General features: G+C 42.6%; 1 protein-coding gene across 1 annotated transcript in view; it reads left to right on the plus strand.

Moving 5' to 3' along the window:
- The first annotated feature begins 214 nt into the window (after positions 1-214).
- The window catches only part of LOC106581853 (ubiquitin carboxyl-terminal hydrolase 37), a 30,376-nt gene continuing 16,552 nt past the window's right edge, over positions 215-14,038 (plus strand). Inside the window, exons 1-9 of the mRNA XM_014164270.3 lie at positions 215-403; positions 3,078-3,285; positions 6,621-6,786; positions 6,892-6,983; positions 7,087-7,202; positions 7,544-7,621; positions 7,908-7,996; positions 8,088-8,181; positions 8,315-8,470. Coding sequence (XP_014019745.3) covers positions 3,112-3,285; positions 6,621-6,786; positions 6,892-6,983; positions 7,087-7,202; positions 7,544-7,621; positions 7,908-7,996; positions 8,088-8,181; positions 8,315-8,470 — 965 coding nt within the window. The 5' untranslated portion in view covers positions 215-403; positions 3,078-3,111. The remainder of the gene's footprint in view (positions 404-3,077; positions 3,286-6,620; positions 6,787-6,891; positions 6,984-7,086; positions 7,203-7,543; positions 7,622-7,907; positions 7,997-8,087; positions 8,182-8,314; positions 8,471-14,038) is intronic.

Raw genomic sequence — 14,038 nt, forward strand, 5'->3', positions numbered from 1 at the left:
GAGACACCCCACTCGCTGTTTCTTTCTGGGTTTTTTTCTGGTTCAATGAAAGTCAGACCCATTGGTGTCTATGGTAGACACACCCTGTTAAGTAAACCGGAACTGATCATATTTTGCGATGCTTAACGGCCTGACTGAACTATCTTAATATTTTGTTCGCAATTCATCGTGGTTAAGTATCGCGAGAAGACATGTGATATGTGTTCTCGTAGATCATTTCCGCTAGATTTTCACATTCCCGCCATCATCGAGTACTGGAGGAAAACGTCGTGCGGACCACACTGTCAACAACAAAATACTGGGGCCACCGAATGCCGGCTAAACCAACTTACTACTCCCCGAGGATTTTAAAACAAAAATATTATAATTTACACGTTTCGTTTAAGGGATATTTCATTCAAAGGCAAGTGTTCCTTGTCTTGTAATTAAGTCAAGGCGATGTTTATCTCCAAATGACAAAATCAAATTAGCTAGCTATTCCTTGTCCTTTTTAGCAGCCAGCTATCGTTAGTTACGAACTTGCTCGTGCATGGGACATGGCTAGACTTTCGCAGTTAGCTAGATGTGTAACTATCCAATGATGTTTTGCTGAGTTGATTTGGGGGCGTCAATCTCATCTCGTAATATCCAGTTAGCCAGCTACCAAGCTAGCTAACGTTAGCTAACTAACTAGTGGTTAGCGGTGCATCACAGCAGTTATCTAGCCAACAGTAACTGACTCGAGTGTAGTGTGGCTGTGTCCTCCCTGCCCCAGACCTTATCTGTGCGTCAGAGATGTTTGCCCAGGAAGCTCCGATTCAAACAAATTAGACCGCTCTGAAAGCGTATTATTGTCAAAATACGTTCATTACACACCAAATACAGTATGGAGTTTCGCTTAGGAACTATCAACATTTACTCCCTTTATGGCCGGTATGTACTTCCAAAAAAGGTGTAAATAAAACATTTACAAGCAACCAAATGTATTTGGACATGAATACGCTTGCAGAGTTGTGTAACGCCTCGGTCACACGGACAGCTTTATTGCATTTTGGCATAATAGAAGTACATTCATTTCCAATGGAACGCTGCGTTTGCCTTGCAGCGTTGCTGAGGCAGTTGCAGTGCGTTCTGTGTGTACACATGTTGGATTTATCGAATGTTTGCTCAAACTATATGCGTAGACGGCTTGATAGAAATGGTAGCAGAAGGGGAATTATGAACTTTTGTTGCGCACATATCCAGATGATGCTGGATACCATTTTTCGCAATGACGCTGTAGGCATAACGCTTCGATCACACCGACAGTGCCCTTGCGCAAAATAGTAAGCGTTTTTTTTTTAAAGTAGTGCACTGGGCCATTACTAGTCCTGTATTAGTGGACTGCTATAGTTATTTGTAGTGCGGGCAAAAAATAAAACATCTTAAAATATTGTTACTTTTGCCATCTGTCTTAGTGTTGATTTGCTATGTTTATTTACGGAAATCACCATAGCAACACATACCATCATGCTGGCTTGCTTTTACAATTACTGTTTTTCTTGCTTTCTTGTCCCGCTATGCCCACAGGTATGATGTTTTTTGCGTCCCTCGTGTAATAGAATAAAATATGTAAGTCCACAAGTTGGCGCAGGGCCCCTCTTTTACATTCTTTGGGGAGATCCATGTAGATAAGGTTGAATCTCTGAACATGGCTATTTGTCATACAATGGGGCATACTTAGCAAGCATCGTTATTTACATTTAAGTTATCGTTATGCCAGTTCAATTATAGCTAGCTAAGTACCGTTAGTTCCCCCTCTATCTAAGCTATGTCACTTGCTTGCTAGCTAAGTTTAACCAATTGGACTAACCAAGTGGCTAAGGATGCTTGTCGTAATACACTGCAGCCCAATGGGTAATGCGTGAACAATACCTTTGATGGTTGTGGATAATGCCACACTTACACTTCCCTGCCTAGCAGAGCGTCCCAAGACTTTACTTGCAAATCGGTAAACAAGTGAACCCCTCCCTGATTAGGTTAAAAACGAAATTGCATCATGCAAACATTTGTCACTGCCAAATAACACAACACCGTGGGACCAAACATAAGCAGAACATTTCAACTTACAGCTTGGAAAAATTGCCCAGGTCACGTGCACTGGTCTGCACTGTATATTATTTAATTAAAGTCTTTTGGCATAGTGTTCCCTTTCAAACCAGACTTACCCATAGGACAGGACAACTGTTGCGCCAACAATGTGTTAAAAGTTACTGGACGACTCAGTTGCTGCTCTCTTACTAGTGCTCTAAATGTTAAAAATATATATATTTAAAATAGTCATGGGCGGTATCCAGATTGTCATACCTTCATATTGTTCTTGTAATATCCTGGGATATTCTGTAATACTTGCACTGAACACAAGGGGTGCTATTTTCAAACCCCACTGAGCCTCTGAGATCTAAAGGTGAATGTAAACTAAATGCTAACGAACACATTGCTAACATTTTATACTGTCTCTGACCTAAACTATTTGCAGGACAGACATCCCAGCTCAAAGTTATACAAGTAACTCAAAAATGCATGCTACTCAGTTTGCTGCATGCACAAAACAAATACTTGATCCAGGATGGAATTCTCTGCTATTACCAAGCAAATCTTAATTTTGCAAGGAGCTCGATGGCTAACTAGCTACTAAATTAGCAAACACCTGCAGAGCATTTAGCACATTTTAGACAGTTAACATAAGATATTTAGCTGGCAAACATTTAGTTGTGAATTCCATACTGTAACTAGATCACCTGGCGCATGCTGCACAACAAACAGTAAGTGACTCACAAGGCTCTGGTCTCGTTGTGTGCTTGTAAACAAATACTACGTGACTGGGGACTACTGGTAATCTCTTTATCGCCTATCGTATTGCACAAGTTGACTGCAGGTATTTACTTATTAAGTAGCTACACATTCAAATGTATAATAAAAAAAATCAAAGTAGTTTTGACGGTATTGAAAAGCAATCCCGCGGCTATTTCCAAATACCCTGTATACGGTATACCGCCCAAGCCTAATTTAAAAAATATGTCCTTGTTTGCACACAATCTACTTTTCCCTTCCATTAGGTTTATTTGGAGACCACAACCCTGACAATCACCCATGGCAGCTGCAGTGCCCAAGCTCTCCAGCGGAAGCGTTGTCAAAATACGCTACAACAGCATAGACGTGGGCACCACTCGATGGAAGGAGGGAACCTTCGAGGTTCTTGAGAAGGATAACAAAGTCAACCTGTGCCTGAAGTTCAATGCCGGTGGTGCGCTCAAAAGTTTCCAGGTAATAGTTTTCCCTATATGTGCTCATTCACCTAACAAAATGGCATGATTACATTGGACTTAAATAGCTGAAATTTTGTATGTTAAGACTGTCTTTTAAGGTACAGTACCAGTCAAAAGTTTGGGCACACCGACGCATTCAAGGTTTTTTCTTTATTTGTACTTTTTTCTACATTGTATAATAATAGTGAAGACATCAACTATGAAATAACACATATGGCGGCAGGTAGCCTAGTGGTTAGAGCGTTGGGCCAGTAACTGAAAGGTTACTTAATCAAATCCCTGAGGTGAAAAGTTAAAGAATCTGTCGTCCTGCCCCTGAACAAGGCAGTTAACCCACTGTTCCCCGGTAGGCCGTCATTGAAAATAATAACTTGTTCTTAACTGAATTGCCTCGTTAAACTTATTGCGGATCAAATCCCTTTAGCGGGATCGATTTGAGAACAGCCAGTGAAAGTGCAGGGCGCCAAATTCAAACAACAGAAATCTCATAATTAAATTTCCTCAAACATACAAGTATTATACACCATTTTTAAAGATAAGATTCTCGTTAATCCAACCACAGTGTCCGATTTCAAAAAGGCTTTACAGCGAAAGCACACCAAACGATTATGTTAGGTCAGCACCTAGTCACAAAAAAACATACAGCCATTTTCCAGCCAAAGAGAGGAGTCACAAAAAGCAGAAATAGAGAACATTAATCACTAACCTTTGATGATCTTCATCAGATGGCACTCATAGGACTTCATGTTACACAATACATGTATGTTTTGTTCGATAAAATTCATATTTATATCCAAAAATCTCAGTTTACGGTGGCGCGTTATGTTCAGTAATGTTTTGCCTCCAAAAACTTCGGTGATTTTGCAGAGAGCCACATCAATTTACAGAAATCCTTATCATAAACTTTGATAAAATATACAAGTGTTATGCACAGATTTAAAGATACACTTCTCCTTAATGCAACCGCTGTGTCAGATTTCAAAAAAGCTTCACAGCGAAAGCACACCTTGCAATAATCAGAGTACAGTGCTCAGACACCAAAACAAGCCATACAGATACCCGCCATGTTGTGGAGTCAACAGAAGTCAGAAATAGCATTATAAATATTCACTTACCTTTGATGATCTTCATCGGAATGCACTCCCAGGAATCCCAGTTCCACAATAAATGTTCGTTTTGTTTGATAAAGTTAATCTTTATGTCCAAATACCTCCATTTTGTTCGCGCGTTAGGTTCACTATTCCAAATGCACAAGGCGCGCTTACTAAGTCCAGACGAAAAGTAAAAAAAAAAAGTTATACTACAGTTTGTAGAAACATGTCAAACAATGTATAGAATCAATCTTTAGGATGTTTTTATCATAAATCTTCAATACAATTCCAACCGGACAATTCCTTTGTCTTTAGGAATGAAGAAGAACTCAGCTCGCTCCCAAGGCTGCGCACGTGACTGAGCTCATGCCTTTTTTCCAGACACCTGATTCCAACAGCTCTTATTCTCTCCCCATTCAGTAGAAGCCTGAAACAACGTTCTAAAGACTGTTGACATCTAGTGGAAGCCTTAGGAAGTGCAATATGACCCCATTTACACTGTATATTGGATAGGCAATCACTTGAAAAACTACAAGCCTCAGATTTCCCACTTCCTGGTTGGATTTTTCTCAGGTTTTCACCCGCCATATGAGTTCTGTTATACTCACAGACATCATTCAAACAGTTTTAGAAACTTCAGAGTGTTTTCTATCCACATCTACTAATAATATGCATATCCTAGCTTCAGGGCCTGAGTAACAGGCAGGTTCCTCTGGGCATGCTTTTCATCCGGATGTGAAAATACTGCCCCCTAGCCCAAAGAGGTTTTAAAAGGTTAAATTAAAAAAGATGCATATGGAATCCTGTAGTAACCAAAAAAGTGTTAAACAAATCAATATATATTTTGTATTTGAGATTATTCAAATAGCCACCCTTTTCCTTGAATGACAGCTTTGCACACTCTTGGCATTCTGTTAACCAGCTTCACCTGGAATGCTTTTCCAACAGTCTTGAAGGAGTTCCCACATATGCTGAGCACTTGTTGGCTGCTTTTCCTTCACTCTGCGGTCCGACTCATCCCAAACCATCCCAATTGGGTTGAGGTCAGGTGATTGTGGAGGCCAGGTCATCTGATGCAGCACTCCATCACTCTCCTTCTTGGTCAACTTGCCCTTACACAGCCTGGAGGTGTGTTGGGTCATTGTCCTGTTGAAAAACAAATGATAGTCCCACTAAGTTCAAACCAGATGGGATGGCATATCAATGCAGAATGCTGTGGTAGCCATGCTGGTTAAGTGCCTTGAATTCTAAATAAATCACAGACAGTGTCACCAGCAAAGCACCATAGCACCTCCTCCTCCATGTTTCACGGTGGGAACCACACATGCCTAGATCATCCGTTCACCTACTCTGCATCTCACAAAGACACGGTGGTTGGAACAAAAAATCTAATTTAGACTCCTCAGACTAAATTAGAGATTTACTCCTGTCTAATGTCCATTGCTCATTTCTTGGCCCAAGCAAGTGAGTCCCTTCTTCTTATTGGTGTCCTTTAGTAGTGGTTTCTTTGCAGCAATTTGACCATGAAGGCCTGATTCACGCAGTCTCCTCTGAACAGTTGATGTTGAGATATCTGCTACTTGAACTCTGTGAAGCATTTATTTGGGTGGAAATCTGAGGTGCAGTTAACTGTAATGAACTTATCCTCTGCAGCAGAGATAACGCTGGGTCTTCCTTTCCTGTGGTGGTCTTCATGAGAGGCAGTTTCATCATAGCACTTGATGGTTTTTGCAACTGCACTTGAAGAAACTTTCAAAGTTTTTGTAATTTTCCAGATTGACAGACCTTCATGTCTTAAAGTAATGATGGACTGTCATTTCACTTTGCTTGTTTGAGCTGTTCTTGCCATAATATGGTATTTTACCAAATAGGGCTATCTTCTGTATACCACCCCTACCTTTTCACAACACAACTGATTGGCTCAAACGCATTAAGAAGGAAAGAAATTCCACAAATTAACTTTTAACAAGGCACACCTGTTAATTGAAATGCATTCCAGGTGACCACCTCATGAAGCTGGTTGAGAGAATGCCAAGGGTGTGCAAAGCTGTCATCAAGGCAAAGGGTGGCTCCTTTGAACAGTCTCAAATATGCATGCTACATTTGGATCGTTTGGGGTCTCTCGGACCGATGCACTTTTATCTTTGATGCGTCTCGTTGAAACTTAACATCCCTAATCGGAGCCCATGTATCGAATCGTCTTGATATATATAATGAACATATACTATGTCTATGCTTTCAGCTCAACCATAATGTGAAGAATGTCATGATGCAGTCCATGCACACTATGAGACGAATTGTGGTGTCTCTTAAGGATGGCAGTGTAGTCACCCTTGAGAGAATTCCCACTGCTGTGGCTGAGAAAATGAAAGAATACCTTGAGAAGTTGAAGCAGGGAAAACCAACAGGTAACAATCTATTGGAACTTGTAGATCATTAACTGTTTCTACGAATTTGCATGATTTACTGCGGAACTGGTGTCCTTCTGTTAGACAAGTGTTGTTTTCTTGTAGTTCTAAAGACATCCCAGGGAAGTGCAAGCTTCAGTGTGCTCGGGAATCGATCCGTAAAGCACGAGATTAGCCCACCTGGAGGAGAACGACAGGTAAAGAGTTGCTGTAAGAAAGTACCTGTCATTTACAACCATACTGTTCCTGGTTTTTGCTTCTCTGAAAAGATGACTTATTTAACTCTGGCTCTTGTTTCAGACAACACCCAGACGACCCAGTGTGGACAACAGGGAGGAGACGATGCCCCGCAAACCCCTGAGCAGTCCCAGCAGAGTCACCTCCACACCTTCCCGCAGTGGGCTGTCTGAGAACAGGTATGCAAGCCAGGCCATCCAGGTAGATAAAGCATCACACACTAGCTGCGTCCTGACTCTCCACTCATATTTTCCCCCCTTATTTATTTAAGTGGATTGGACTTTTAAATTCACAAGGGGGAGTGAACAAGTGCGGACTTCTGGGTGGGAGGTAGAGAATCCCAACACACCTCTTCCACCACTCTCTTGTCTCGCTAGCCTTTCTCCTGAGATTGCATTTCTTCATTTGACAGAGGCTTTAGTCTTCATGTGTGCATTGGTCTCATAACCACTCTTAAAGGGACATTTCAAAATGTGTACTTCATATTCGTCATCTTCAGAACCATCTTTTGCCCCTTCAGGATTGAGAAGAGGAAGAGACACCTCACCTCTGACAGCGACCTGACTAAGGACTACCCCAAGGAGAATGACTCATCCAGGTATGACAACGACAATGTTACTTTACCAAGCAAAGGTTTGATTTCACCTCCCTTCCTGTCAATTTAGGCTTATGTCCATGGCGGCCTGGGAGTGTCTAGCGAGTGGGGGTGAGGGGGTAGGTGTTTTTACAGTCGCGCCCATGATTTAGCAGCACCGGTTTAGCGTAAAGGGGAAACTGCCATTACAACAGATCAAAACTTTTTGACCAAATTTGCTGTTACTGCACTTTGCCTTTGTAGGGCAGAGTTGTGCACCAGTGAATCTAAACTGTTTCTTGTATCTCAGCAACAACAAGACCATGTCGGACCCCTCCAGGAAGTTTCTGCTGAGCTGCAAAGACAAGCTGAAACAGGTAGAGGAGAACCGCTGCTCTGGTAAGCCCTCGTCAGATTGAGATGACCTTCTCCAGACTAGAACTGTGCCGTCTCTAGTCGCCCGGTGATAACTGTCTACCTTTCCCACCAGTTTTACTGGTTCCAGCGCCACTTCAGCCCACGTCATTCTACGGCAGCCGATCGGTGACCAAAGACTACTCCACGAGTAACTCTTTCCTAGACAGGTAAGTGATCTTTTTTTTTTTTTTGCACCTTAATTGAACCAGGTTGTCCCATGGATGTTAAGAAAACATTCTTATGCATCGTTAAGATGCTGTCGCACCTTGACTTCTTCAACATTTGTCGTTCCCTCCACAGGCCATCCAGTACATCCCAGACCACCTCGGCTAAGAGAAGTCTCATGTTACCCAATCACTCGACCCCCTTCAAGAAAGTGCGCCCCATGCTGGACTACGGTGGCTGGAACAAGCCGAGACCATCCACTCTGGCCCAGCCCCAGCCTCCACTGCAAGGGTAAGGAGACATCCCAGGGTTATACTGATTATTCTAAAGTTAACTTCCGGAGTCAATGAGGGGCTTTTCTAGTTCTGCCCACCTACCAGTAATGTGTGATTTACTATATCTGTTAATGCTCGTTATGAATGTGCCATACGGCTGACCCCAATTAGTCAATTGTTTGGTTGATAGGCTGTTGGTCGACCAAGATTTTTTTTGTCAAGCAGTTGCAAATATAATTTAAGGAACACGAGATGCCAGTCCTATTCACACCCATCTCTGTGAACTAATCCATTATGGAGGCCGAGACTAATCCATAGTGGAGGCTGCGTGGATGGCACAGTCCAAGAAGAAGGGGAGTGTGGCTAAGATGCACAATGCACGTCTCTCTCCAGAATACAGTGGGAGAAAAAAGTATTTGATCCCCTGCTGATTTTGTACGTTTACCCAGTTACAAAGAAATGATCAGTCTATAATTTTAATAGTAGATTTATTTGAACAGCGAGAGACAGAATAACAACAAAAAACGCATGTGAAATGTTATAAAATGATTTGCATTTTAATGAGGGAAATAAGTATTTGACCCCTCTGCAAAACATGATTTAGTACTTGGTGGCAAAACCCTTGTTGGCAATCAGAGGTCAGACGTGTCTTGTAGTTGGCCACCAGGTTTGCGCACATCTCAGGAGGGATTTTGTCCCACTCCTCTTTGCAGATCTTCTCCAAGTCATTACGGTTTCGAGGCTGACGTTTGGCAACTCGAACCTTCAGCTCCCTCCACAGATTTTCTATGGGATTAAGGTCTGGAGACTGGCTAGGCCACTCCAGGACCTTAATGTGCTTCTTCCTGAGCCACTCCTTTGTTGCCTTGGCCGTGTGTTTTGGGTCATTGTCATGCTGGAATACCCATCCATGACCCATTTTCAATGCCCTGGCTGAGGGAAGGAGATTCTCACCCAAGATTTGACGCTACATGGCCCCGTCCATCGTCCCTTTGATGCGGTGAAGTTGTCCTGTCCCCTTAGCAGAAAAACACCCCCAAAGCATAATGTTTCCACCTCCATGTTTGACGTTGGAGATGGGGTCATAGGCAGCATTCCTCCTCCAAACACGGCGAGTTGAGAGCTCCATTTTGGTCTCATCTGACCACAACACTTTCACCAGTTGTCCTCTGAGTCATTCAGATGTTCATTGGCAAACTTCAGACGGGCATGTATATGTATTCTTGAGCAGGGGGACCTTGCGGGCGCTGCAGGATTTCAGTCCTTCACGGCGTAGTGTGTTACCAATAGTTTTCTTGGTCACTATGGTCCCAGCTGCCTTGAGATCATTGACAAGATCCTCCTGTGTAGTTCTGGGCTGATTCCTCACCGTTCTCATGATCATTGCAACTCCACGAGGTGAGATCTTGCATGGAGCCCCAGGCCGAGGGATATTGACAGTTCTTTTGTGTTTCTTCCATTTGCGAATAATCGCACCAACTGTTGTCACCTTCTCACCAAGCTGCTTGGCGATGGTCTTGTAGCCCATTCCAGCCTTGTGTAGGTCTACAATCTTGTCCCTGACATCCTTGGAGAGCTCTTTGGTCTTGGCCATGGGGGAGAGTTTGGAATCTGATTGATTGATTGCTTCTGTGGACAGGTGTCTTTTTTACAGGTAACAAGCTGTGGTTAGGAGCACTCCCTTTAAGAGTGTGCTCCTAATCTCAGCTCGTTACCTGTATAAAAGACACCTGGGAGCCAGAAATCTTTCTGATTGAGAGGTGGTCAAATACTTATTTCCCTCATTAAAATGCAAATCAATTTATAACATTTCTGACATACGTTTTTCTGGATAATTTTGTTGTTATTCTGTCTCTCACTGTTCAAATAAATCGACCATTAAAATTATTGACTGATCCTTTCTTTCTCAGTGGGCAAACGTACAAAATCAGCAGGGGATCAAATACTTTTTTCCCCCACTGTATGCGCTCTCCTGCCAATTTGTGCACATTCATTGGTTCTTAACTTCATTGTGTGAATTGTTTGCGTTAGTGTCTATCAATTCTCCATTACATAAATTACCAGTAGTACATTTGCTGTTAATTCCTATATTTTTTCATCTATAATGTTTGTTTGATTATGGTAATTTCTGTTAATGCATGAAATATATTAGTATTCCAGTCTTTTACTGTTCTCATTGTCGGAGGGGACGCGTTGTTTGCAGAGAGCACAACCTATGCTACACTTGTGAGAAACAAGTTTGGGTTTATTTCATTCCTTTTACGAGTTTTGTCAATTTAGTTAGTCTTTTGTTTTGAGCGCTCCTGTCAATTTTTAGTAAGGACGCGTACCTGATTACGCATGGAAGTAGGCCTATAGGCTACCTGGCCTGCGCGCAAATGTAGGCATATAAAAATGCCCATTTGGGGATCTGATAGTATTTCTGATTGACTTAATGCACCACCACTAATGAGCTGTGGAGCTTCTCAAAGTAATGTTTTCTCAACCTCGAACAGCAAGCAGTCTGTTTTTATATCTATTGAGAATGACAATAGTTCCTCTATGTAAACTCAGCAAAAAAAGAAATGTCCTCTCACTATCAACTGTGTTTATTTTCAGCAAACTTAACATGTGTAAATATTTGTCTGAACATAACAAGATTCAACAACGGAGACAAACTGAACCAGTTCCACAGACATGCGACTAACAGAAATGGAATAATGTGTCCCTGAACAAGGCCCCCCCCTTTGTTCAGGGACACATTATTCAATTTCTGTTAGTCACATGTCTGTGGAACTGGTTCAGTTTATGTCTCTGTTGTTGAATCTTGTCAAAATCAAAAGTAAGTCAGTGTCTGGTGTACCACTAGCTGCATTAAGTACTGCAGTTCATCTCCTCCTCATGGACTGCACCAAATCTTCCAGTTCTTGCTGTGAGATGTTACCCTACTCTTCCACCAAGGCACCTGCAAGTTCCTGTACATTTCTGGGGGGAATGGCCCTCACCCTCCGATCCAACAAATCCCAGGCCTGCTCAATGGGATTGAGATCCGGGCTCTTCACTGGCCATGGCAGAACACTGACATTCCTGTCTTGCAGGAAATCACGCACAGAACGAGCAGTATGGCTGGTGGCATTGTCATGCTGGAGGGTCATGTCAGTATGAGCCTGCAGGACAGGTACCACATGAGGATGGAGGATGTCTTCCCTGTAACGCACAGCGTTGAGATTGCCTGCAATGACAACAAGCTCAGTCCGATGCTGCTGTGACACACCACCCCAGACCATGACGGACCCTCCACCTCCAAATCAATCCCGCTCCAGAGTACAGGCCTCGGTGTAACGCTCATTCCTTCGATGATAAACGCAAATCCAACTATCACCCCTGGTGAGACGAAACCGTGACTCATCAGTGAAGAGCACTTTTTGCCAGTCCTGTCTGGTCCAGCGATGGTGGATTTGTGCCCATAGGCGACGTTGTTGCCGGTGATGCCTGGTGAGGGCCTGCCTTACAACAGGCCTACAAGCCCTCAGTCCAGCCTCTCTCAGCCTGTTGTGGACAGTCTGAGCACTGATGGAGGGATTGTGCGTTCCTGATGTAACCCCGGCAGTTGTTGTTGCCATCCTGTACCTGTTCCGTAGGTGTGATGTTCCGATCCTGTGCAGGTGGTGTTACACGTGGTCTGCCACTGCGAGGACGATCAGCTGTCCGTCCTGTTTCCCTGTAGCGCTGTCTTAGGCGTCTCACAGTACGGACATTGCAATTTATTGCCCTGGCCACATCTGCAGTCCTCATGCCTCCTTGCAGCATGCCTAAGCCACGTTCACACAGATGAGCAGGGACCCTGGGCATCTTTCTTTTGGTGTTTTTCAGAGTCAGTAGAAATGCCTCTTTCGTGTCCTAAGTTTTCATAATTGTGACCTTAATTGTCTACTGTCTGTAAGCTGTTTGTCTTAACGACCGTTCCACAGGTGCATGTTCATTAATTGTTTATGGTTCATTGAACAAGCATGGCAAACAGTGTTTAAACCCTTTACAATGAAGATCTGGGAAGTTATTAGGATTTTTACGAATTATCTTTGAAAGACAGGGTCCTGAAAAAGGGACGTTTCTCTTTTTGCTGAGTTTATTTGAAAAAATCTTTCCAGCTCTCTCCTTTTTCAATAACCACTCAGCATGAAAGGAAAAAATATCATGATCTGATCCAGTGGAAGTGTCATAAAATAGGCCTACCTGATTATTTCTTATCCCTTATGCAAAGAGCTTACAGCTGTGTCTGTCCCGAGCTCACTGGCACGGGAAACTCGGAAGGCCCAGAATATCTTACGCAATTTTGCTAGCATGTGCTTTGGGTCAGACCCAAGTTAATAGTTGATACAATGTTTAAAGTTTGGCTACCCATGGCCTGTCTGCAACAATGTGATTTATTCCTATCAGGATATTTTCAACCTGCAGGCTGCACTGTTTTTATTTGTTGGCGTATGTAGGCGATTGTTTTTACGTAGTTGGCAGTATAAGTTACTTTTTAGGTTTGTATAATTTTCGTTTGGTTACAAGTTTGATTAACCACATGACAATGATTTAGATACGAAGACGTTATTATAAATTCAATTAAACTGTTCCATGAAAGAACTGGCACGCAGATTGGTAGAAATCTTAAGATAAATTGGCATTCCACATGATAATGGTGCCGACTCCTCATGTAGGCTATTACTGGCAACTTCGGGAGAGTAACGGCAGAGTCTGCGAAAGCCAGCAGAAATGGGAGGAGGATGGTAAGGTTCAGGTTAAGATTTTATTATTCTGGCGATCATGTTCTCTGGCTCCCTCTTAAGTCATTTGACTTATTTCATCATAGTGTGCTTAACCCCTGTAGACTCGATTGACGCACCGGTCAGTCTAAGTAACGTAATACAATCCCCATCAAAATCTGTCAGTTTAACCTAGCGATATCTATTTTTGCATTGGATCAGTCTCAATCCGCCAATGTCGCCCTTCCACATCTGCAGTGAAAGGTGACATAGCTAGAGCAGTGTTTGTCAGACCAGGAGACAAACATCTGTAGCATCCTAACTAGACCACTGTGGAAAGGGTAGACTCAAACGAACACGATGGTGGTCTCCGTTTTGCTCTACGACCACAGACAAGTGTCAGGGGACTCGTCTGAAATCCATAGTGTCGATGTGCCAACTTCTGTTTGTAGCGTCCGAACTGTTCAGGCTACAAACTGACCCCACTGTGGAAAGGTGAGATTCTCTGTTTTGCTTTATGACCCCCACAAGTGTCACGGGACTTGTCTGAACCAGCACCAGTATTACATTTTTTTTATGTAAGTATGAAGGTAGTTTTGTTACCTACCCAAAAATATGTTTAATATGTGTAAAATAATAATATATATTTTTTAAAGTGCCTTTGGAAAGTATTAGTTTTCAAAATGTTTTGTTACATTACAGCCTTGTTCTAAAAGGGAGTAAATTAAAATAATTCCTCAGATCTACACACAATACCCTATAATGAAAGCAAAATATGTCTTTTTTGTTGTTGTTGTAAATGTCTTAAAAATAAACAACAAACCTTATTTACATAAGTATTCAGACCCTTTGCT

This window comes from Salmo salar, chromosome 21 (assembly GCF_965601325.2).
Source record: "Salmo salar chromosome 21, fSalSal1, whole genome shotgun sequence".
In the NCBI taxonomy this organism is placed as follows: Eukaryota; Metazoa; Chordata; class Actinopteri; order Salmoniformes; family Salmonidae; genus Salmo; species Salmo salar.